This window comes from Acanthopagrus latus, chromosome 8, assembly GCF_904848185.1.
Source record: "Acanthopagrus latus isolate v.2019 chromosome 8, fAcaLat1.1, whole genome shotgun sequence".
Classification (NCBI taxonomy): Eukaryota; Metazoa; Chordata; class Actinopteri; order Spariformes; family Sparidae; genus Acanthopagrus; species Acanthopagrus latus.
This window is the reverse complement of record NC_051046.1, coordinates 22,815,508-22,841,439: the sequence shown is the minus strand read 5'-3', so window position 1 is coordinate 22,841,439 and position 25,932 is coordinate 22,815,508. Positions and strand designations below refer to the sequence as shown.

The 25,932-nt window shown below is 39.9% G+C and overlaps 1 protein-coding gene across 2 annotated transcripts in view; it reads right to left on the bottom strand.

Annotated features, from left to right (window-relative positions):
• cdh13 (cadherin 13, H-cadherin (heart)) overlaps positions 1-25,932 on the bottom strand; it is a 393,409-nt gene that overhangs the window by 167,036 nt on the left and 200,441 nt on the right. For both annotated transcript variants that reach the window (XM_037107511.1, XM_037107512.1), the window contains exon 8: positions 7,221-7,399. In XM_037107511.1, the coding sequence (XP_036963406.1) occupies positions 7,221-7,399 (179 nt within the window). The remainder of the gene's footprint in view (positions 1-7,220; positions 7,400-25,932) is intronic.

The window sequence follows — 25,932 nt, the reverse complement described above, 5'->3', positions numbered from 1 at the left end:
AGCTGAAGTTCACTTCTACATTGTACAGGTTCTCATTCCCTCAGTTCTTGCAGATTGCACTTCTGCATCTTTAAATTACTTTCACACAACTCTGAAGCTCATGGCTGCAGATATGGTTTCAAAAAAACATCTTGCACAGCGGCAGCAGTGAATACCAAGCACTTCGGCTGCTTTGTTGTTGCTGTGCATAAAATCACTACACTGATGCTAAAAAATTGTTCTCCACTCTGCCACGCAGTCTCACTTCTCAATAAAGTTGCTGACTGGAGGCTGCATCTTGAAGCAGATATCGAACCGCCACTTCACTCGCTCTCTGATCATTCGTCCTTCTCGTCTGCCATCTCACAGGCTCTAGTGCCCATGCTCAGGCCGACTCCAGGCCCGGGCCTCCTGAGGGCCTTCTACCACTGTCCTCTCTGCATCTCTCATCTACTCGCACCATTCCAATCTTCAGATCGTAATAGGGGAATGAAAGGGAGTTTATAAAGTGAAGTGCACATCAGATCTGCTGTAATGAAATCTTATCAGTGTGTTCCCTGTGCTGTATTATTTGCATATAAATGACATAATATAATAACTCTCCCCTGCCTCTACCTGGGAGGAGTAAATATTTCTCTGTCTGCTTTGTTTCGTTGCTGTGACATGTGGAAACGAGGCGCTAATTGAAGAGAGGAAAGCATCTTTATGTGACGACTGACATTCAATTATGTTTGGGAGATCAGATTAGGTGGTGGCCTCAGAAATGTTTGAAAACAACATTTTGCAGTGCGCCAGCTCCGAAGGCAGCCGGGGATGTAATTTGAATGGCTGTTTGAGGGCCCCGCGCTGAATGCCGCTGCTCTGAATGGAATCACTATGCTATGACCTGCGAGTAATTGGATGTCCACAGTGAAGTGTTGACAGCGAAGGGGAGGCGAGGCAGACAGAAACAAAGAACAGATAGACAGTGAGGCAGGGTGAAAGAGAGAGAAAATAACGGCAAATGAAAAATAAGCAAGAAAACGGCGAAATGAACAGGCGAGATGAGGAAGGAGAAAGAAGGGCATTAAAAGAGCGAATAATCACAACACTGAAAGCAGACAAAATGAATGCAGTCTGCCTGAAGAGTGGAAACTGCCCGAGTCCTCAGTTGTCATTCATCGCAGTGCACAGGCATGTAGCCACTCTGGCCACCGAGCCAAATAAGCCATTAGACAGGATAAGCTTTCTTATCAGCCTAACACTGTTAGGAAGCACACTGCCAAGGTCGAGCCAGACAATCACCGGGTCACTTTACTTACGGATGCCATTACATACTGTACTGCAGATCAGGGATAATTGTGGACACCCTTGCAGTGCAGGCAGGAGGAAAATATGTGCTTCATAAACACCAGGCTAAAAATAATATGCAAACAGATGTTGCATGTGCCAACATTATTATCCATCTGGTAAACAGAAATTAGTACCTCAACCAAAGAGGTTATATTTCCACATATGTCTCTTGGTTTGTTGGTTGGGTTAGGGTTAGGTTTGTGAGCTGGATTACAAAAACCCACAGGTTTTTTCTTTCTTTTAATTTTTATTTTTTGTAACACTGTAGTCTATTTCTCAGGGAATAATGCACGAATCTTGATGAAAAAAAAAAATCAGCTGTGTTTAAGTGGCTGGTATCTATGAGTGAGTACAATCACAGCAGGGTTTCGGTATTTATCAACATAGACTACGTGTAGCACCATTTCGCCTAAAACTTTTTATGTGTTCTTTATGTGTGTTTAGTGTTACTTTGGTTCTCTTTTTCAGTAGTGATTGCTAAGCAGTGCTGTTCTATCTGAAAGTCACCTTCGCTTAAAACACAAAACAAAAAAAATAAACAAAAATACAAAAAGAAAAAAAAAGGACATATGGTTCTACAGTGCTGGTTGTTAAGAGGTGCTTTCTGTCCAAAGAGAAAAAAAATGGATTCAAAAAGAACACATCTCCAAAGATAGAGGGGAGTAAACAAACAAACCTGGAAAATAAAAGAAACATCCAGCTCTAGCTTGGTGAATTTAAAAATCCCAGTTCTACACACACATACATCCATTTTATCTCCATGTAATTCACCTTTGTAGAACATGGAAGGGGATGGAGGGGTCAGCCGACTCCATCGATTGGCTATCCTTAGCGGTGACAGCTCCCAGATTGGCCAGAGAGCATTAGAGAGTCAGAAAGTCACACTGCCATTAGCAGTCTGTCCTCTCTGGTTACAGCCTGCCTGCACACGGACACTCCAGCAACTAAAATAGATCACAATGATTGGTGTGTGCGCATTTGTGTTTGTGTGTGTGGCACCGCCATATGTCTGACTACGTGTCTCGGAAATGTGATCACTCTGTCACTGTACAGTGACTTCAAATATATTCTGTATGAAGTTCAAGCCAATAACCTCTGCACTCCTGTTTCATTTTTCTTGTTTGGTGTGCGTTATTACCTCTCAGCACACTCCCCTTCTCGTCTACCTTGAGGTAAACTTTCTGAGCCTGTGACTCTGTGCTCTTGAATTGGTATTCATCATTTCTCAAAATGGCAGTATGAATCAAAATGCATGTGAATAAAAAGACCACAGATCATGTGTTGTAAACGTGTTCATTCACCTTAGACACCAGAATTAAGCAACTAGCATTTCGGCAAAAAGACGATTTGTTCAAATTTGTATGTGCCATAGGTCACGTACCATATTAACATGTATACAAAATGTGTCAAATGACGTTCACATCATGTTTGTTACCTGACTTTCATGTCAGGAGGTGAAGGCAATAGCAGTGGATTGAGAGGCGACAAGGTAGCCAAGCCAGTGACTACGGTTCAAGTCTTTTTTTGTATTTCTAATCTGCCCTTGATCTGTTTCGCTAACTTTAACCTTATTCAACCTCATTTTGCCTAAACAATATTTTTTGTAGTGCAACCCCCAGTTGTCTTTTTCTAACTCCAACCTTCCTCAGATTTTGTTGCCTAAGCCTCACCATTTTGTCCTTTAACTTATCCTGAGCCCTTTTTTTCCTCCAACCCTGACCCTTCAAATTATCATTGCTTTAATTAAGCCTTATTTCTGTCACTTTAACCTGCCTTTGGCCCCTTTCTCTAACCTTTCCATTTAGTATCAACTATTATTATTACTTTACATTCATATTTTCCAAATGCTTCTGTTTTTTGATCATGATTATATTTTTTCCTTGTCATTATGTTTTTTAATCTCTTCTTTTCTGGGGCCTGAGTTGTGCCCAATTTAATACAGAACAACATTATCTAGACCACAGACCAGTGCCTTTATTGCCTAAATCTACCTAGAGAACAAAAACAGCAATGTAACAGAAAAAAAAAAAAAAAATTGAACCGAAATAAGCATTTTTACATTACATTACATTTTCAACAGAAATAAAGTTTTAACTTAGTTGTGGTACTTCTTTTTTGAAATGTGTCTGGCAATGGGGTTGGTTCATTTAAAGCCTTTTGCTTGTTAGAAGCTATTGTTTACAGTATATATAACTGCAAATGAATCACATCACAGGAGTAGACCTGAGCACATTCAGAGGAGCCTTTGTTAATTTGTAGACACATAGGAATTGTACTTTCCCCTTCCAGCACTCCTCGCTTCTTTTCCAACTCACATCTCTGCTCGTCACAGTTCACAATCCTCTGAGACGCATGTACCGCAGTCGGACCGCGACAATGTTAGGTGGCGCATGAAAGCAAAGTTGACTGAGGGAACTAGGGTTTGACTGATAATCAACCAGCTTATATACTGGGATTTAATTTTTCCGTATTATACAGGATCAGCAAGACGATGTCTTCAGCCTCTGTGATGGAAGTTCCTCCCTGGCTAACAGCTGGGATGATATTCTCTCAGAAAAGCTGATTTATTATTTCAAGCTTAGACAAGTTATATCACCAACACACACTCATGGATACACGTACTTAATCAGACACAGGAACAAAACATAATTCCATTCCATCTTTCAGAAAGATAACGTAACACCTCACAGGCTGCCTCTGTCAAACTGCCATACGCTTGCCTTCACATAGGCCAAAGTGGGTAGAACAGGCTTATTAACACTGGTGAGAGACTTCAAACCCTTTTCTTTCTCATTACCAGTCAAATTTATTCCCTGTTAGAACTAATCAGATCTAAATTCCAGGGCGTGGCGTACGTGTTTGCATGCAGCAGCTTCACAGCATAGCCTCTGCTCCATAGTGGAAATGTGTTTAAGATGGACAGTTTTGTAAAGCCGTTTGATTCCTCCTAGCAGCGTTCTGATGATTAAGAGAGATTTCAATCTGTATCCAGTAAAGATTTGAACACCTCTCCGTCTTTGCAGACTTAAGAGAATGGCCCCATACCCAGAGCAATATCAGCCGTCAAAAATTACAGCCTGCCATTGATCCAACAGCTTCGTGTGTCAGAATAATATAAGACAGTGAGGGGAGACGTCTCGGGAGCAAAGTGAGGAGAAAAACACAGAGCAGTGGAATAAATGTGCATATCAAGACAGAATTCTATGCCAAAGAGAGAGCACTAGTGGAAAAATCTAACTGATTTCAATGTCACAAAATTGATTGTCCAATTTTCTCTGGATTGCTTTCAGCCTCCCTGGGGTAGGTGAGGTGTCTATCCAGATACACTTAGCGCTCTACCTGAATTATGTCTGAGGAATTTCCAACAGGAAAAGTTTGGCCATCTCTCGCTGTTTCTTCCCTTTAAGTGAGTAAACCTCTCTCTCTCTCTTTCTCTTTTTCTCTTTTTTTTCTCTCTCTCTCTCACTCTCTCTCCCTCCCTCCCTCCCTCCCTCACAAATACACACATATGCTGGACATGCTGTCCTCAAAAACTATAGTCTGGACGGCAGATGGAATAAATGGGTGTCATGCTGGAGCCATATTTACGAGAATGTGCTGAAGTGTCTGGGTTTAAATCTCTGCAGACCTAGAGGAGGACAGTTTAAAACTTGTGCCTTCTGCACTTCCATCTGGCTCTGCTGACTGACTGTGCTTTTGAAGAAGTCAAACTTATATTCCTTTTTTGTCCTTCTTCTTATTTTACACAGATGCTGTACTGTGGCTGGAATATCCCTGAAAAATCCCTGGGGATATTTTGGAAAAATCCAGCACACTAATAAATTAAATCTGTGTAAGGGATAGATACTTGTAGATACAACATAAAGACAATCAAAGCTTATACAGCTTCTGGGTGGCCACATCTGCAGCTTTATTAACACCACAGAGGGCCAGTATCACACACATGGATTTGTCATAGCTATCGGCTATGTAGTGGGGGAAAAGAAAAAAAATTGGATTTCACTTCTTTGGCTTTGATGGTATTTGAGAGCAAGACATTTCCTTCACTGCATGTGATCTTTTGCACAGGAACAGATGTGCAATCAGCCCTGTCCAAACACCATCCGATGAATATGAACTAAAAATAATTTGTCAGGATAAACCATGTGTAGCCACCACCTAAGGTGCTCATTAAATCAGTGCTGAAAGTGAAATAACCAAACATGACACCAATGGGATTCTGGGGTTGACTGAGGTCTCAGGTCATTGTAACTTTAAAGGACTTACTAATAACTTTAAGAGTATACTGCCAATGAATAATAAAGTGATAGCAAGAATATGTTTTTATTTTTTCCTCTGAGATTTATTGCTGCTACAAACAGGCTGATAATTTGGCTACGTGCTTTCTTCAAAGGCATTCAACTGCACATTCTAACACCAACCAGTTAGAGGTTGTAATAAATCTTAGCTGCAGGCGGGTAGAGGAGTACTGCTGCTTTTTGTTTTTTCTCCGCATTTAGTGTTATATTTTGACATATCTTGGAGGCTAAACTGTATGTTTAATACTCAAACTATGTTTAATACTGTCCACCTCAGAGAACGAAAGAAAAAAAACTAAAGTAGCTTATTCAGGGATCTGTACTTTAGTACCGATATAGAAGTAGAGTACATATTTTTCCAACTACTTTTACTCCCTACATCTTAACTCAAATATCTGCACTTTCTACTCCTTACATTTTTCAAAACAGGCTTGTTACTTCAGTTGTAATGCATTCACAGGGAATTGCAAACTATTGATTATGTGTATTCACTGCCTTCATAGTATCACAAGAACAAGATTTCAACCTCTCAGCGCAAGACAAAAAACTGACAGAGAGGGAGACTCAAATGGGGAGAAAAAGTGTGTTCATTTCTCATATCTGCAGAGACCAGGCCCTATATTTTCTCATGTATATTTTCTAAAATGTTTGCTGTGCTCAGGGCACTTTACCACTCCAAAATGTCAGCATTTTACCTTTCAGGAATGAGACTCAATTATCAGCTATCTTTCTGGGGCACTGACCAACAGCTGGGACAAATACAATTGATTTTACCTTAAAATGTGATGGTCTTTGAATTCTATCAATATGTCCTGAGGTTCAGTTAGCGATGCATAGAAATGGCCAGTAGAAATGTCCTTCAGTATACTCTTTACTTTAACACAGTAAGTATGAAGGTCTTTTTATACGCAAGTATCTGCACCTTTACTTGAGTAAAGAATGTTTGTAATTTTGCCACCTCTGCACATTTAAAGAGTCTTCCTTTTCTATCACACAGACAAAGATACATCCTATGAATCATTCAATCTCTCAATCCCTTCACAAAACCCAGCAGCAACAGAGCTCACCGCATTGATTACATCTCATTCCACAGTACTTTTAATCAATTACGCCTCCATTAAACAGTTTACTGTAGCTCGGGGAGCGGCTCATCAGGGCCGCTGTGGTTCCAGCAGTTCCGGATGGGAGGTTTTCAGCCGGGCTTGTTGGACACCACCAGAGTGGGCGGATGAGTGTGTATCACCTCAATTAAACTATGCGCTAAGTGTCTGACAACAGCTAATATTCCTCTTCCACCAGCAAAGCCAATCGATGTTCTGGCATTCGTCACCCTACTGAAAAAGCAATCATCCCGTTGTTTCGCTCCGGTTAGACGGAGAAATGGAGAGACCCTCCTGTGGCTTCTGCGCCTGCCCACTGGAACGCATCGGCACTCACTTTCATAAAGACACTCACACACATAGGCTGCATATGACACACACACATGCTTTCTTAACCCTGCTCACTGGCAGCATTAATCACATGTAAGTGACAAGTGCCTGTCCAGCATCAACTCAGACTGCCCCTTGAAAATAAACACACATACACACACAGTCTTTAAAGTCGACCCACCTCTCTGTCAAGTAACACAGGTGAGATGGCGGTGACGATGTCGCCTCTTTCTGCATCAATGTAGAACATGTTTGATGAGGGATTGTCAGGTGACTGCCTGACAATGTTGTAGCGCAGTGCAGCGTTGTCTGTGGCGGGGTCGTCCGCGTCAAACGCCATCATCGTCATCACTGTGGTTCCTGGAGAGGACAGTGGAGAGACGAGGGGTTGAGTCTGAAGCCGATTATATTTGTCATGTACAACGTGGGAAAGGGAGCAAAGTGCTGGTGTCATGAATAAAACACTTGTGCACAAATACAACAGAATTTCTTTACAAGAAACTGCATGAGCTGTTTTTCTCAGTCTGGAGATGGAGTGGAGAACAAACCATATTAAATTCAATGTCTTCATAAATGCATTTTTTATTGGATAAACAAAACAATGAGGACATACTTCTGAAATAAAACTCAGGGAATCGAAACTAATGATGTTCATGCTAACACAGTTCAGCCATCAAAAGTGAGATGAGCTTACTGTCTTCATGATCTTTCTTTTGTATGAGAATATGTTTCATGTTTGGGTTTCTAAAATTAGAGTGAGGGCAGCAGGTATATGAAAAGTGCAATTTCAAGCTAAGGCTACCCAAACAGCCACTTAAAAAAGTTAGCCTTTCCTATTAATGTGTTTCCTTCCTCATGTAAGCTTTAACAGCATGGTGCAGTTTATTTGGTAATGGGACCAAAAATGGAAATCCTGCCACTGCAGCTGAGCGTAAATAGGAGGCAATCCTTGACACACCCTCAGCCCTCAATCTCTGGCTCTTGTCAGCAATGAGATACACTTAGACAGATTTAGTGGGACACACAACTCAATCGACACAAGATATATATATATATATATATATATATATATATATATATATATATATATATATATATATATATATATATATATATATATATATATAAATAAATATATATAAAGAGAGACAGAGAGAGAGACTGTTTTAAGTTGTGGTTCTTCTGAGTTGTGTTTCATATCTTTCCAGTTCAGGCGGAGATTTCTGAATGTTATTCTCCACCCAAGGCTTCATATTAAAGCTGCAGTTGGATACATCCACTTAAATTACCATCAGCTGAATACCTTTTTAATTTGTTCCACTCATTCTTAGAGAGATTCGTGACTGTGTTTTAATGAGACCGTATGTTTGGGACACAGATTGATACTTCTAACGAGTGGTGAATTTGTGTACGTGTGTTTACACGTGTTTTTTTCCCCCTCACCGTAAATTGGTTAAGGTGAGGGTGAGAGTCAGAGTCTTGTTTAGTATGTAAAGATGAATGGAAGTCAGTGTTAAGTCCGAGCAAGGATAGCTGTACAAAGCTGTGTGTGTGAGACTATGAGTTTGTCTGTGTGAATGAGCAGTAATTTACTTTAAATTGTGGGGTGTCATTCTTTACTACAAATGCTACAGAGCTATAATCAGTAGATTTGGGTGGCAATGAAGCAGCGTAATTCCAAAACAGCACAGCACATCAATGTGGATGAGTGTTTTTCTACTTGCAGTTTCTTAAAACAAAATAAGAGCAGGCAAAAGCATTTCTTTTTTTGAATCCTGGAGCTGATCTTTCTGAAATGATTAAACCCACTAAAGTTTTCAGTGTTTTCTGGCAAGAATCCTCTTGTGATTCTTCTGTGACCCACATACTTAACAAAACATCCTCCAAAGCATTAAACAGCAGCGCTGCATAGCATGGCTCATAAACATTGATCTGTTTTCATGCTTTTCCTTAATACCAGACGGTACTTTGCCACAGGACATTAGCCAAACTATTCAAATGAGATACAAAAGAGGCTTCTGGAAAATATGCAAAGTCTACATTAAATAACAGCAGCTTAAGAGCAAACGTCTTTAGTCCAGCGGAAGGTAATGAGGGGCAGAGAGGTGTGGGTTTTATCCCCTTGGCATTTGCACTTCAAGGTGAACCATTAATGGTTAAGTAAACCAGTAATCCCTCCTCTGCAGAATAATTACACAGTGCCATCTCCTTCATTACCTATACTCTGTTCCACTTCACACCTCGAAAGCCACAATGTTAGAGATGACTCAGTGAGCATGCACACCAACAGACACACAGTTTTGCACACAGACACACTAACTGGCAGCAAATTAGGGTGCTAAAAACGATGACTAAATTGGTTATCTTGAACAGATCTCAGTGAATTATGTTCTCATTCCACTGGCAAAGCGAGGTCTCTTGAACGCAACACAATCACGCATTACATGTTTTATGGGATATCAGAGGCAAGATGACCCTCTCAATCCTCACTGTCTCCATCAGATACCATAATTCCACTCGCAATTGAGTATCATGTAACCAATAAGCATTCGTCAGTCCAGAATACAATGCAGCATCAGCAGCAATCAACTTACATGATAAACATCTAGCATTCTATAATGGGACAATGGATCTGGGTATAACTCCAACGGCTGATGTCTGTTGTGTTTAATCATAACATGATCTCATGTGGGTGGCCTTGCTGAAGACTCATTGCCCTCTTTTATCAGCTTTATCCCCTGGCAGGAGCCAGGGCTCAATCAATCTTAACTGCATTGGATGGTTGTACGGTGGGATGGATGTGAATGCGCAGGACTGCCATTACCTCGCTATCGCATGGACCCATCTGCTGTGCTGCTGGATGACACCAGCTCTGACTGGATGAAGAGGAAAGTGATAAAGATGGCAGAAAGGGTCTGTAACCATTGTGTGTAGTGTTTCTATTAAGTAACTGTATAATGAGCTGCACATGTGTGAGGGGCTCAATCAATAAAACAGGTAAAATGAGGTAAAACAGCACAAATTCACACATGACATGAGACGACACAGAGATTGAAATGGAAAGAGAAAACACACACGCGCGCACACACACACACACACACACACACACACACACACACACACACACACACACACACACGTGTTGTGGATTGATTTCATCAAACAGACTGGTGGGACACACGATGCTGTTGCCCAGAGCTAGTTCCCTGTATCTTTCTCAAACACCAAGGGAAATCAGTGGGGGCTAGCAGACCTCTGGGTGCCACCAGGGAACTGACACAGTGAGAAAAAGCCCCGAGAACATAGACTACATCAAAAAAAGGGTAAATGTGTTCCAGGCTACCGCGTGGGGCGTGTCTGTGCACACACACACAAACACAGTGCATCTGCACAAGTGTGAGTAATTCAATTTAAATTATTCAACAAGTACAATGGATATTCCTAAACCTGAAATGTGATTTATATTAATCAGACTCAAGTGAGTGAAAAAGACTGAATCCTGACCTGGGCCATTCTCAGGTGTGAATGAGATCACAGCTAGTTCAAAGATGAATCATCTTCTCAAACACCAGAGATACATGACAATGAATTAGAAGCACATATTCATGAGAGGCGGGATGCGGTGAAGGGGTGGCAGCAATGTTAGAGTGAAATCAGTGAGGCAAGAGACAGGAAAGGAGGCACGGAAAGGGAAACACAAAGTTTAGAAATAGATCTGACAATGAATATTTACATGATGAAAATGTTTTCTCTAAACTTAGAAAAACACCAAGCAATTCAAAAATTGAACAATTGATTGAAGACATATCCTTATTGTATTCTCTTTGGTATCCAAATATCTCACTGTATCATCTATGAAACCAAATATATCCTGTCCTACCAGACAATTTGTATATATTTCATTTAAATTGGTTTTCCTTTTCCTCTTCCTTTTTGTATATTATGTTATGTCTCTTTTTGATAGCTATCCTTGGAAAATGAAAAGAAACAGACCATTGAAATGAAATACAGGTTGAGATTGTGGTAGGAAATAATTACTGAAACATTTTTTAAACATTTTTCTTAAAGATACCTCTCTGCCTCATTGATTGTATATCCATTTATACTACCGGTGGATGTAACATTAACACATTTCAAAGTGTAAAAAAGAAGGAAAGAAATTAAGATCAGATCACTGAGCAAGTGATACACAGAAATGCAGTGCACGACATGACCCTTTTTCAACAGACTTAATGAAACATCTTATATAACTTTGATTGTTTCCTCAGTGGCTTGATAGCTCAGTACATAAGACATTCCAACTAAATTCCTTCAAGCTGCTTCAGTTTCAGGCTCCGGGTATCATGTAAGTTTGTTCACCGTCACACTGTGATGGCTGCCTGGGACACTTGTCTATGTCTTGCTATGATAAGCAAAAGAGTCTGCTGTGGAAAAGGCCTACCTGACAGGTGAACAACAGTTTGACAGAGGAGCAACCACCTGCAACTTGTTGCAAAAAAGAAAAGAACAAATACCAGGCTGTAAGCCACTGGTTTAACACCTGTCTTCACTTCAATCTGATTGAATATTTTCGGTAATCTTGTATACGTATATAGGAAAAAAAAAAAAAAAGATGGTTAGGGTCCAAATGTCCATATAAAAGGACTAAATGTCTGCATGGGCAGTAAAGGAAGAATTCAAGCACTTCTATCACGAGGTACTGGTGATGAAACAACAATGGATCCTAACTACTAGAAGACCTGATACAGTTGTATAATGTGCTTCTGTGGTTTTCATCCTTGGTACAGCCATTTATTCCTACTTACGCCTAAATATGTCTATTAGGTTGCAAATAGATGTCTATTGTGTATAAAGGTGACAGTTGTGACAGTGGTGCAGGTATATTCTTATATCATACTGAGCAGCTTTTAGCAGAGTGGCTGCTATCTTTTTGAGTGCTTCATTGTACTCTACCTGTCTACACTGTTTACATGTCTATCGTTCCCACTACACTACTCTGCTGTGCTTGGATGCTGGCCTGTCTTTTTGCCTCTCTGTCTTCTGTTAAACATGTCATTTCAAAGAGACGATTCTAAAGATCAGATTTTCTTTGGATCAGAGCACATCATGTTCGCACCTGAAAATGGCTTTCATGTGTTTTTTGCAGTGGTACTCCTTAAATCCTTTGGACGTTTATTTCCCTGACTTTCTACCTCTCTGCTTAATACAAAGTGTTGCAGTGTTGTGTCAAACTGCACACTGCTAAAGTCCTGATGTGGTCATGACCACTTTTCTAAATTTTCTGATTTCAAAGATGTGGAAAGGATGGTTTTGTAGTGTGCCATGTCTTTTAATGTTTTTACAGTTATCAAATGAGAAGAACATGTCTTATGTACTGTAGGTCTACTCCACACTTCATTTCTAGCCTGTTTTGTACCTGTATGAACACATTTCTGTTTATTTTCTCCAGTCCATTAAACTGATTTGTATAACTCTAAAGGCACTATCAGCATGTGGGCTGCTGTTTTCCTGCTTATTCATTCCATTGGCCTTCACTTGTTTTCCTTGCTTTAGGATCTCCTGTTGAAGCTATATGCATTGTAAACACTGCAGCTCATTCTCAAGTGCCAAAAGCTCTGGCAATACCAGCAACAGAAAAACAAAAGGAGAATTAACACTTTGTTTAACTGCAGTAGAAACAAGAATCAACCATCTGTCTGGCAGAATCTCCTCAGCTTTAAGTGAAAATTTGTCACGATGAAACCTGCGAGGATGTAGCTACTTCTTCTTAAACTGAATGGTGTTTTATTGATTAAGCACAATTTTCATGCATTTAAATTTGCACTAGAAATGTAGGCAGAAATGTTGTAATTACAGAAGTAAGAAAGAAGTAAAGCAGCCGCTAGTTCACAAATAGTGTCACCATTCAGCAAATTGTAAAACAAATTAATTTAGATGCAATAATGGCTGTATCCATAGAAGCTGCTGTGAGGGATGAAACAGCATGCTCCAAGCTTACAGTCAAATAAATGAACTACAATCCAGCTGCCCTTTCTTGCCTTCTTCACGATGTAGTTTTTTTCATCTTTATTTATCTTCTCAGCAAGTGCCTACTCAAGCTACAGCTGCAACACTGACACAACTACATTATAAACAATTTAAACAAGATGCAACCCAATATGAGCCACAAAATCCGTAAGTGTCACATCAAATATCCATGAAAATGCTGATTCTGCATTCTGCAAATAGACAAAAACATGCTTTTATGCTGGTAGCTATGCTTGTGCACAGCGTACAGATACTGATTGACAGAACAGACAGAGGGACAGTTATTGCTTTCATCACTGCATACCAATGACACTTCTGCTAATTACAATACTCTGTAAATAACCAGATAATGAGAATATAAATAACACACAAGCTAATGAACAGAGGAACCTGTCAAACAACTCCAGTCAACAATGACAATCAAAGCAGGGTAATGAAATCACATCCTAACTTGCTAATTGAAAAAGTAAATTAATTGAATTAAGTCATTTGAAAGGGAAAAAAAAACAGATCGGCGAGGAGGGTACACACGAGGAATCAGAACGAGTATCATAAACTCCTCGGTTTTACAAGTATTTATTTTGGGCCAGTAGATGTGTATGAATGGAGCTACTGAAACAAGGTTATAATTTATAACAAAATGGTACTTCTCACATCTATTTCATGAGGCAGGTGCACAGGAGAGAGACAAGTGCACAAAAAGTTGCGAGCAAACTCACACAAAGCCAAAACTATCCAAAACACTTATGGGAAAGGAATCCTAAATAACACGTTTCAATTCAGGGCTGGAGTGGGGGGAAAGAGCCACAGCTCAGCTGCTTAGAGCCGACTACAGCGTCTGGGTTAAAGCCAGAACCTCTGGAGAATAGACACACAGAGTCACTTCATATTCTGCTCAGATCTGGAACTGTTCATCGACAGGGGGAGTGCTCAGAGATTACTCCTGAACATCTGGGATTAAAATGTGGATTTATCTTCAATCCTGTTTATCAATGTGAATGCAGAGGCGGACTCTTCCTTCTTTCCAAAATAGTGGCAGATGACCATGTAAAATGCACTGTTAACTTGAGGAAAATGGGATTCGTCTGGATTTTTTGATTTTTTGGAAACATTTGGGATAATGCAAGTAAACAGCTCAAAAATATACATTACAAAAGTATAGTGATTTTTAGCTATTTGAATGCAGAATTGCTTCATATGATATATTTAATACAGCTGTAAGCTCTGGGGAAACTCTGGCAACACTGACTTTATGGAGTACTGGGAACCTGAAGACATAATGTACCTTTGTGTACTCATTCACATCTCTTTTAAGAAGGTGTAGTTCACAATGTCAGTGTCCTGGACAAATACAGTTGGTTGTTGAATCTGATCCCAAAGTCCTTTGGGTGGGCATCTGACCTGAGCTGCCAACCCAAAGAATATTTGAAATATCTGTGGATTAAGACTCAACTATCAAATAATAATCAATTGTCTCTCTCCAGGAATGGTTTTCATTGGTTTTTTGTTTTGTTTTGTTTTGTTTTGTTTTTCTTTTTTGCTTTTAGCAGGGTTTCACAAATGGTTTATAATGCAGACAAGGCTAAAAATATTCATAAAGTACATTGCATGGGGTTGTTACTTGCTTCTGTGCTTACTGGTCTCTAGAAATGTTAAATGAACTGCCAAAGGCTGTATAAGTACCATTTGCATTTTCTCTTCTATGCTAAATTTTCACCTTGCCTCTTGTTATTCTATTTCTACTTTTAATCTTCCTTGAGCTAACCAATCAGTCGTTACACACTATGTTCTTTTAACCAGCTTATTCCAGTGGATTGGAGGTAAACACTTTCTACAGACGAATCCTCGGCAACCATCAAGTGTCAATCATACCATCTGAGCTACAGGTCTCTCAACTGTGAGAGGAAAATAGATAGACAGACGCAGACGAATGTGCCAACCCCCAATAATTGAGCCATTGTGCCATTTTAAATACCAAAAATTAGAAAAGATAGTACAACACTCAGGATTATTAGATTAGATGTAAAGCGAGTCTGTATGTCTGTACTACAAGTATCTTTTTACAGTTCTACGTCTAGTCTGAGGGACCAATTCCATATATGCACATACTACTCAACTATTTTCGTTTAGGATTTTAATGAGGGTTTTCCCCGTTATAGGGAATTTCACCCCCTCCCCGATTTGCATATCTGTCTCCATGTCCGCCCTGACCCTGCTGGCGTAATGAATGCTACAAGTCCCACTGAGGAACCAAATGTCAGGCCCTGAGGCTGGCAGATAGTTCAGGGAGCATAATGACCAGCTGAACCACTTCTTCTTATGACCCCAAGTAGGGCAAGGAGGGTAGCATGGAGGAGAGGAAAGTCAGAACAGGATGAAAAAGTAATGAATGAAGAACAGAACATAGAAAAAGTGACACAGGAGAGGAGAAGAAATCTAATTATTATGTTTCTGGCTTGAGTTTCACTATTTTATGTGGCATTTTCCTATAATTCACATTGATAAATAAATTGTGATTTATATACAAATCTATCTAAAAGGTAAGACCTACTATCCTTCCAAGCCCACTCTGATACAAAATTAGATACTAGAAAACTAACTAGATAAATTCTGACAGTGTCCTGTCATTCTTAAAAATGACTAATCTCCTTCATGTTTCTATAGATTGCACTGGTGATGGAGTTTCTCAGGCTTCAGCAGGGAAACCAGATCGCACTTCAGGTGACTGCTGAAGACCTGATCAGCTTAATTTTGGAGGAGAAAAAAAACTATGCTGAGCCCCACAGACACTCCACCACTACAGTTTGAACGCTGCTCATGTCACACTAATAAAGAAGACCAGTAATGGTAAAGTTTCTATTTCTGAGTTTGAACTGGAGGGTTTTGATGAGGAGGAACACAGGCCTCTTCTGATGCTGGACAACACTAATTACAAGACTTAAACTGGAAATAGTTAATGCTTAATGATTTCATCCTCCAGATATGCCAAATCTGAATTTCATAACTTTTTTCCTGTTCAAGGAATGGACAGTGAATGTCGGCAATAGGGTGTAGTTGTGTTTCTAACACATAATTATAACTGTGGTTGTAAGTTATTATGTGATTATCGCAGGGACTCCTCGGTCTCGCGACAGCAGTTGTCTGACAGTACTGTGCTGTGGTGGACTCAAAACACACCTGATGGGGGCTGCCGAGTGGCGGATGGCGGAGCAAAACCAGACTGGATCTGTAATCCAGTGGACGCGTATCTGGTGGAATCTCGGGGGAAGATGCTTCTCTTCTTGTACCTCCTACTTTCAAGTGAGTCATATTTGACAGAGATTTATTCACACCGTTTGACATAGTTATATTACACCTTTTTTAATGTCTATGGTATCAGAAGTGTTTAAATTTAATTTGAATGAGTGAATCCTGCAGACATCCTAAAGTCATCAGGATCGCACAGAAATATGCAAGAGCATGAAAACATTGCCTACACTTATATATTGAGCATAATACAAGTTATCTCCCTTAACGATAAAGCCATATAACGTTACCATATGTAAGAATTTATTATAAAGATTAAATATTTACAGTGAATATGATTTTCCTATGTGCAACATATGCATGTTTTTTCGTGCCTATCCAACAGAATATTTTTTTCATTTCAGCATAGGGTGTTTTGATTATGGGAGAACTTCAGTAACAGAACCACATGATCCCATTATCATTAAAGAAAATCTAATTACCTCCTGGCTGTGATGCCACCAGACATGTCCAAACGTTTCACGTTTTTAATGTTCTGTCAAAGTGAGCCAAGTCCCCCACCCTGTCCAACCCCCGGAATATAAAAACAAGTCATTAATCTGAGGAGGCAGAGAAGTGACAGAATATTGCTTTCATTTTCTTAAGCTTAATTGATCATCTTGGTGTGTGTGTGTGCGCACAATTAGACCGCAGATCATGGTTAATGCTGCTCAGCACGCTCATCCACCTGAAGCTACCGCAGAGAACCATTGGACGGATCCACAGGGGCGATCTCCACAGAGACAGATGGAGACCCTCGAGAAGCAGAGGATATTTCCACTGGCACAGGTGGATAAAATGACAGATGCCGCAGTCAGGAGGTGGGTGGACAGAGGAAGCTGGAAATGGAATGGGTAGCGATATAAAAAGAACAAATTATAAGGATTTATTTGCTGTCATTTCCAACCAATCTATCCATTTTCTATACCGTCTTATTCAACAAGCCCTGGCTGAGAAGCACGGTACACAGATTGTGCCTCTGTCCGTCTTCCGATTGTTTCACACTTGGCTTAAGGGTGAGTTTCTGAGCCAAGGTCGACTCATAAGGTGAGACTTTCATCTGAACTAGACGTTGGAATATGGACTGAAGGCTCAAGGCAACTCATTAAAACACTGGACCCTGAGGAGCGATTCAAATGAAAGATCACAACCTCTCACACAGGATTTTATGCAGGAAGTATGCCAACTATAAAAAGACAGATTACTTAAAAAAGCCAGATGTGCAGGAAGTGAGGCATGATTTCATAGAGCTCGGCAAAATCCAATAAGGTAGACTCCCTCTGAGCCACACCTCTAGGCTTTAGCACCTCCGTTGGTCATTTATCAGCTTAAAATATAAATAGCCAATTGGTCCTGGTTCATACCACACAATTAAGTGAACCAATCATCAATCAGTATCCCTTTATGGAGGTATAAACTCAGTGCCCTGTGGGAAATTGAAGGAAAAACTTGAATACATGACTGCTGACTGTGGACTCAACCGAACTACACGCATACAGGACAGACAGTGTTATATTCTCCACTGTCATCAATACTGGAACAAACACACTGAATGAAGGAATATAGGACAGTTGTTAACCTCTCCAGTAAAAGTTTCAGAAAGTTGGAAAAACTCTGTATAAGACTCCTTTTTCTTGTAATGTGTGCTGCATGTAAACAGTACCAGCCTAATCGGCAGATTGACTTTTCTATAGAATGTGTCATATCAAGTTCACATTACATGTTTATGACCTGACTGTCATATCGGCAGATGCAGGGATGGTGATGGAGTTAAAGAAGAAAAGGGTTCAAAGCCAATGGCTGCAGGACTGTTTTGCAAGAGTGGCACCACTGGACATTTTTCAGGAGGCCCTGGGACAATTTCCTACTGAGTTTTTGACTACAAAACCATGAGCTTTGGAAGAGAACTCAGGACATCTCCAGCCATTTATGGCAAAGAAACAGTAAATTGAGGCCAAAATGAGATCTTTCCTATCCCTGACAAAGCTGTTCTGTTTACATAAACCAAACCAGATCACATGCATGCTAAAATTAAAAACTGTACAGAGGTGATACAAGTATTGGTCATTGTTTCAGTCTTCAAGTGATACGAATAATTTTAACTATGCAAAGGCTCATAGTTACCACAGAGTTTATCTAATTTAAAAGCAGAATCTAAAATCATCTCCTGGTATTTTGCCTAAGGTATCACAAAAGATGACAGTTGGCTGAGCCTCCCACACAGGTTGCTGATGGATTCAGGAGGGCCAAAAATAACTAACACATTTTTCAATTCTTTGACCATCAGTCTTTAATGTCTTGGAAACAGCACCACTGGATATTTTTCAGGAGGCCCCAGAACAATTTCCTGCTGAGTACGTGGCTACAAAAGCATGAGCTTTGGAAGAGACCTTGGGACATCTCCAGCCGTTTGTGGCGAACAAAGCAGTAAATTTAGGCCAAAATTAAACTGACTAACTAAAACTAAAAACTGAACTGAAGGAAACATACAATTTAAACATATCTTTGGTTTGCTAAAACGCAAATTATCAACATCGTTTTATGGCGACTGGGTTGAAAGTACCCAGGTGTGCAACACTGCAAAGTCCTGACTTTCTTTGCTTTGACACAAAGTGCATACAATGAGCACAACTAAGTTCTCACTCAAACTCAACTACCAACACTATACTCCATTTTGCAGAGTCACTAATGAAAAAAACAAATGTTACACAAAATAAGACTAGAATTGCCTCTGCGACCTTCATAAAAGAAAAAAGGCATACAAACAACAGCATTTTGTAATTGTATGGGTCTATGGTGTATCATCATTCTCTTCTAGTCACAAAGTGGTTTACCACCTGTCCCAGGATGGTGCATCAGAGTCTGCATCACTCAACCCCACTGAGTAATTCTTTTCCTGTCAGTGGTAGAAAATTTATGACCACACATGGTCAGATGTCCCTCTCGGACACAGTGAATGGTGGATGTCTGGGCGTATCTGCAGAGGATTGTCATGGACGGATCGGGAACACTAGAAGATTCTTTCCCATGTGTATTGCAAGAGCGGCCTGACAGTAGGGTGTGATGTATATTTAGATCTGTAGTTGTCCTATACATGCCGAATGGTGAATATGTAGATGCAGTTTTTTGACAGCATTACATTATTTAATTTAGTTTCATTTTGCGTCTTGAGATTATTCAAAGATGACACAATAAAATGAAGCATATTGGATCATTTCAAATGAATTTATGACAAACCATTAAAGCTTCCTTTATTTTGCAGCAATAGAATCTTAAATGATCTTTATGCTAGGTGTATAATAAAAACACAACATTGTTCAAGACAACAGTGATATATGTATGGTAGATCATTGTGTAATGAGAGAGAATTTTTTTTACCATTGGCAGACAAATGTTGTGTTTGGGTGCAAGAGTTGATTCTGAGGAAATAAGCTCACACCTACGGGAACCTATTAAAAACCCTGCAGTAGCGTGCTGCTGATGTGAGATGGAAGACTGACAGACTCCAATGTAAAGAGAATTTCAGGAGTCAAGCATGGAAGTGATACAAGTATTGGTCATTTTTCAGTCTGCAAGTGATAAGAATAGTTTTAACAACGCTAAGGCTCACAGTTACCACAGATTTTATCAAATTTAAAAGCAGAATCTAAAATCATCCCATGTTTTTTTGCCTAAGGTATCACAAAAGATGACAGTTGGCTGAGCCTCCCACACAGGTTGCTGATGGATTCAGGAGGGCCAAAAATAACTTCCACAGTTTTCAGTTCTTTGACCATCAGTCTTTAATGTCTTGGAAACAGTCAAAATGATGGAGAGGAGTGGCATTTTAGTGGGAGATTTGGTGCATTATGGATGTTAGACGAACTGTTGCGGTAAGCTGCATGACAGTAAAGAGAATGATGTGAACAGATTTTAAAAGGTATAGCACTGAACTATAGAAAGGTATATAAGTTGGTTTAATTGTGTTAATTAAGAGGAGGAAATGTTTAAATTGTACAGCAGCTTTGATGTTTATCAGCTAGTAAAGCCCTCACTGGGCTAATGATAAGTTAGTGAGATGATACTGAATTGTCTTATTGAAACAGTTTCACATAAAAGAGATCATGGAGCTTTTGAGGCAGTTAAATAACATGAAATGATCAAAGCCTTTCACCAATTCAGTTACATAAAGACAACAGATAAAGAAGCAAATGAGATGATGAGTCTATTGACTTGAAAGAGTTCTCAGAACCAATGCAACCTGAGGAGACACATGCAGTTTAAATTTCCCTTTGAAGGTTTTAATTTTAATAAACAAACTGCATGCTGCATATTTCACCACTTGTATCCAGCATGGAAATGTATGAAACAAACTGTTTGATAGCACAGCCTTTAATAACATTAGGGAGTGAGAATGAAAACCTTTGAATTAGCTGGTACCGCATTGTTGTTTGAGACAATGCCTACGAATAATGCACCAAGTAGAAAAATAAGCATGCATGTGTTTCTGCACGTGTATTTAATCTGTGTATTAAGCATTGTGATTCAGATCTAGACACGGTGTCAGACAAACACCCACACCTAAGACAAAAGTCAGGTACACAGCGAAAACAGAGCTTTTGATCGAGATATATTCATTCTTCCCATGGGAGGTTTAAAATCACTGTGACTCATATCTGAATCCATGGCCTGGCCTTTATCAAGAGCAGCAATGTGCCAATATTAGATCATGTTTTAAGCAAACATAACCATTGTAATCCAAATCAAGGGGCATAGGAAATAAATGTTCTTCTATTGCAAGGAATCATAATGCAAACTAGAAATGATGATGATCTGGACCTCTGCTCCTTTTTTCTCTGGACATTGTTGTTGAGTGAGTTTAGTTGTGGCTGTGTTATGCTCTCTAGTCTAATCTATTATAGATTTGGGTCTAAATTAACAAACCTCCTGCCGATTATTGGGTTATTTTTTTGGGTTAGAATTAAGATTTCAGCAAGTTCATTTAGATTTCAAATGAGGCTCAATGTTACAGTGAAGTGTAGGATTTAATTATAGGTTACCTTCTGGTTTCTGTTAGTTGTTGAACTGAAATTACATTTGAAATGCTTATGGACGCATTTGTCGGAATCCATTTAGCTATCTGAAAGCGTGTTAACAGCACAAATGACAGTACTGTGGCCTATAAAGTTTCTTCTGACAGATCAACAGTAACAGACCACATTCTTCCCGACCACTCAAAGTGCTCTACGGAACAAGCCAGCAGTCACCCAACCACACACATTCATATAGTGGTGGCAGAGGCTACCATGCAAGACACACTCACACTTTGAGTGAATAGCCATCAGGAGCATAAAGGCCAGGGATCGAACCATTGACCCTCCAATCAGTGGGCAACCGCATTACCTCCTGAGCCAAAGCCACCCCCTTTGCATGTGTATCAGACAATGATGTCACTCACAAGAATAGCCATGTAAATTTGTGCTGTAAGTCTGTGTGTGTGTGTGTGTGTGTGTGTGTGTGTGTGTGTGTGTGTGTGTGTGTGTGTGTTGGGACAGGTTAGGGGTGGAGGGTATGAAAACAGGTGTCAGTCTGATTGAGCACCAAGCTGTGAGTGCAGCACCACTGGTCTGTGGCGACAAGAGGACACAGCATCCAGGGCAGGTCTGAACAGGGCCCAGTAACTGCAGGAAAACAGATTGTACAGCTCACCCTTCCAGCGGTGACAGCTCTTTGTTAAATCTACATGCCAGAACACCTTCTGCAAACCTGTTGTCTGCCGTGAAGAAACACAGTTGCAGATATACTGTATACAATATGCAGTGGCAGAGAGTCTTGCATGCATATCTGTAACACACAAGCACAACATGTATCACTGGAGCTGTTCATTTCCATATTTCATCTTTTCCCCCTTATTTGCTTGCCTAAACATTGTAAGTTAAAATTGTTGAATGGTTAGATATCGCTGTTGATGAATTACAGAGTCACATCAGTGCATATATCCTCAGTATATGGGAGATTAACCATAATGTTCCACGACTGTTTGGACGATAATCTTCTATATGATTCTCAAAATGGCCGCAGTAACTCAGCTGCGAATGTGAGATTCACCAATCCATAATCTCTCTCTGCTCCTCCACCATTGAGGTTTCGGCTAATGACTCCACTCACTAAATCAAGACAAAAGATACTTCCCCTTTAAAAGGACACTTCAATTAATTACCCCCGGAAAATCCCTCTAATTCTGTACCAGGGGCTCAGTGAATAAAACTGAAAACCTATTAGTGGGCATTCATCTGATCTCACCCAGTAAAAGGAGGCAATCAGTTCAGAGCAGCTAGTGACTGTACAGCAGAGCGGAGTGACAAGAGGAAGAGGATGCAGGGTTTGGAGTGAGTCATAGCAAAAGCTCAAAGGTGCTGTAGAGCTACAGAAAAGCTGCTTTTTTGTTAAGTTATAGGTTGTTCAAAGTCTTTCCTTTGATGAGCACTGACTATTAGCCATGATTTTGGAAAGAAAGAGGATGGAACAAATTAACAAAGGAAATGCTGAATCTTTGCTAATACAGTAGATATTTCCAGCCTCAATTATTTAAAGGGCTGCTAATAATACTGGGTTTAATTCATGTCTGTAAATATCTGCAGTGTTACTGTGACTTCAGTTCAATTAGAAAAAGATATAATCAAAAACACAAGCCGACTGTTTAAACTGCACATTTTACCATCTTTTTTCTTCAGCAAACTTTTCCTGTAAAAAAAAGACAAAGCATGTCCTGCCATGCCAGCTGGTGGCACTAGTAGTTTTGTTCTGTGTGACATTGGTGCTTGAACTAAGCTAACATTATGCTAACATGATAACAGTGACAATAGAGTATTGTCCCTGTTTTTTTCCGGGGACAGTACAGTCTTGGTGGCCTGTTTTCGGCTGGACTGCAAAGTGTAATAGAGTTTAATTGGCATGTAAGGCTGGGCAAGGTTAACGTGCCAAACATGTGGAGCTCACGTTGAGAGGGCTGCTCGCTGTAGCAGCTTTGTGTCAGTCTTCTGCTTCTGCCTTCTTGCTCGTGATAGATTTAGAAAAGAAAAAGAAAACTGCGGTGGAAAACTTTAATGCAAGCCATGGACAGCTGAGACGTGTTACATGAATCTACAACATAGCCATTGGCGCTTTTCAAGCTGTGAAGGGTGGACAGGAAGGAGAGGGGGAACACTGGATGTGAAGAAGAGTAATGAGATAGATATTCACTCAAATATATCTATTATATGTTTTTCGATTACATAAAAAAAAAAAATATATATATATATATATATATTTTTTTTTTTTTTTGTTTGTTTAAAGGAGGCATATTATGCTCATTTATTTATTTATTTATTGCTCTCCTCCTCAATATCCAGTTTCCTCTTATCGGTCAGCTCATGCATGCCTGAGCCAGTATCGCTCACTGTGTCTCTGATGTGTTTTCAATGTCCAGTTGACTTCACTACTACTTTAAATGTAGTCACAGATTATAATGATGCGTGACATGATGTCATAGTGTGATGTCAAGTTACAGAATAAAAGGTGAGACTACTGATGAGGTGTTTCAGCACTTCGGGCACAGTGTTCTCTGTGTGAGGAGGAGCTCCCGTTGGCGTAGACTTTGGGCTTTTAAACTTTCAAGAACTTAGACAACATAGACATGAACCTATAAAACTGCAGGGAGGTGAAAAAAAAACAGAAAAGGCACAGAAGGTCTCTTTTAGGACTGGAGAAGAATGAGACGACTGTGAGAGGAGGAAAAAAACTCCACTATGTCTCGGAGGCAAATATTGCGCTCCACATGTATCAGCTTTAGTTTTTCAGTGCTTCTCACTGGACAGCAATGCTACAAACCTAAGATAGTCTTATAGAGTACAGTGCAATGCTGTAGATCAACCTACCCAATAATATATAAAATAGTGCTGGGTGGTATACCGTTTCTCACCGAATACCGGTGTATATTTTCATTATGATATGAATTTTTAATATACCGCCATACCGGTGTATTTGCTTACAAAACGCGAGGCATGGTGAGGGTAAACAGTAGTGCTCTGGTGTTACGTTATGGTGATGATGGCTAGGATAGACATTGCAGTTCATGACTTCATCCGCAGATGTCAAGATGAGCAAGTGGAGAGCTGCTGAGATCTGGGAGATGCTAACTCTCCTCGGTCTCTGTAGCTGTCAGCTTGTTGTTGTAGTGACAAGCTAATAACGGTTGCTATTTGTAAATCAAAAGCCCCCCACTCGGAATCCAGTTCTAAACTCCAATGGGTTGCAATGTAAAGCTCTTATTTTGAAGGCAAATTTGACGTGCTTCCTGTTGCTTGAGGCAGCTCATGCGAGGTGCTCCACTGCACGCTTCCTTTAATAGCGGGGGTTTAACATCGGCGTGTGTTTGACCGAGGAGGCAAGAATATGGGCCACAGGTCTATAATTAAGTAAATCTATCAAGTGTCGCCATATTTCTTCAGATGCAAATGTTGCATGTTATTGTTCATGCCCAACTATGTGCTTCACGTCATATCACATGTTCATGTCTAAGGTACCCCAGTGGCTTTTTGGGAACGAAGGAATAATAAACCTCCCTTCTAGATTTAGATTTAGAGAAAGGCAGCAAATGGGGGAGGGGAGATACCGTGAAATACATTTTTGGTCATGCCGCCCAGCACTAATATAAAATATATAAAGAAGTTAAGCACAGGCATTAGCTCAACTTTTAACATCTGAGTCATATTGTATTACAATTAAACAGTTACCATGGCAAAAATAAATGAAAATGGATAGTTCCCACACTTTTTTTATTCAATAGATAATAATGTTAATGTATTTTGATGAATGGGCTGGAAACGTTCCTGGTTTTCATTTCAGAAATGTGGCTTGGTATAATGTTACCATGTTAGTTTAGCGCGCTGGCATGTTAACATCACTGAAAGTTAAATGATGAAGGAAACATGTATCTGTATCAAATTTCATGGCAGTTGATCATAGAGGAGTGAGAGTGGATAAAGCATGGAGGGAATCAAGCTGTCAGTTAAACCACTACACTGGGTTACAGCTCTACCGGGCACAGGAGACAAGGAAACCAGCAGTTTCTGTGACATAACGTCAACACCAGGTCCGTGTGAAATTTACAGTCGAGTGGAAGAAGCATGGTGCTTACTAGATTGTTTCTCACCCAAAATTCACTTCTGGCTCAGTGTCAAAATGCCTGAAATTCAAAAAAATCAAAAAATTGGATTGAGCTCATTTCACCATACATCTCTGTATCTCAAGGAAGGCATTTCAGGAATATTCTTGTCCTCTGAATCTTTATATGCTTAAAACAGATACGAAAGAAAGAACAGACTTTCAAAGGAAGGCATGCACAAACACACTGAAGTGGTAATAGAACAATATTTTTACAGTACACAGAAAATAAACTCAAGTGCACTCCTGAATGATCAGACAGTTCTAATTTAACAAAAAGACAGACAGAGATACAATGGATGTCGACAGAGAAGAATGCTGCTTGCCAATGCTTTGCTCACCCATTGTCCTTGATTTCTACCCATAACAACACAATACATGACATAAAAAAAGAATCA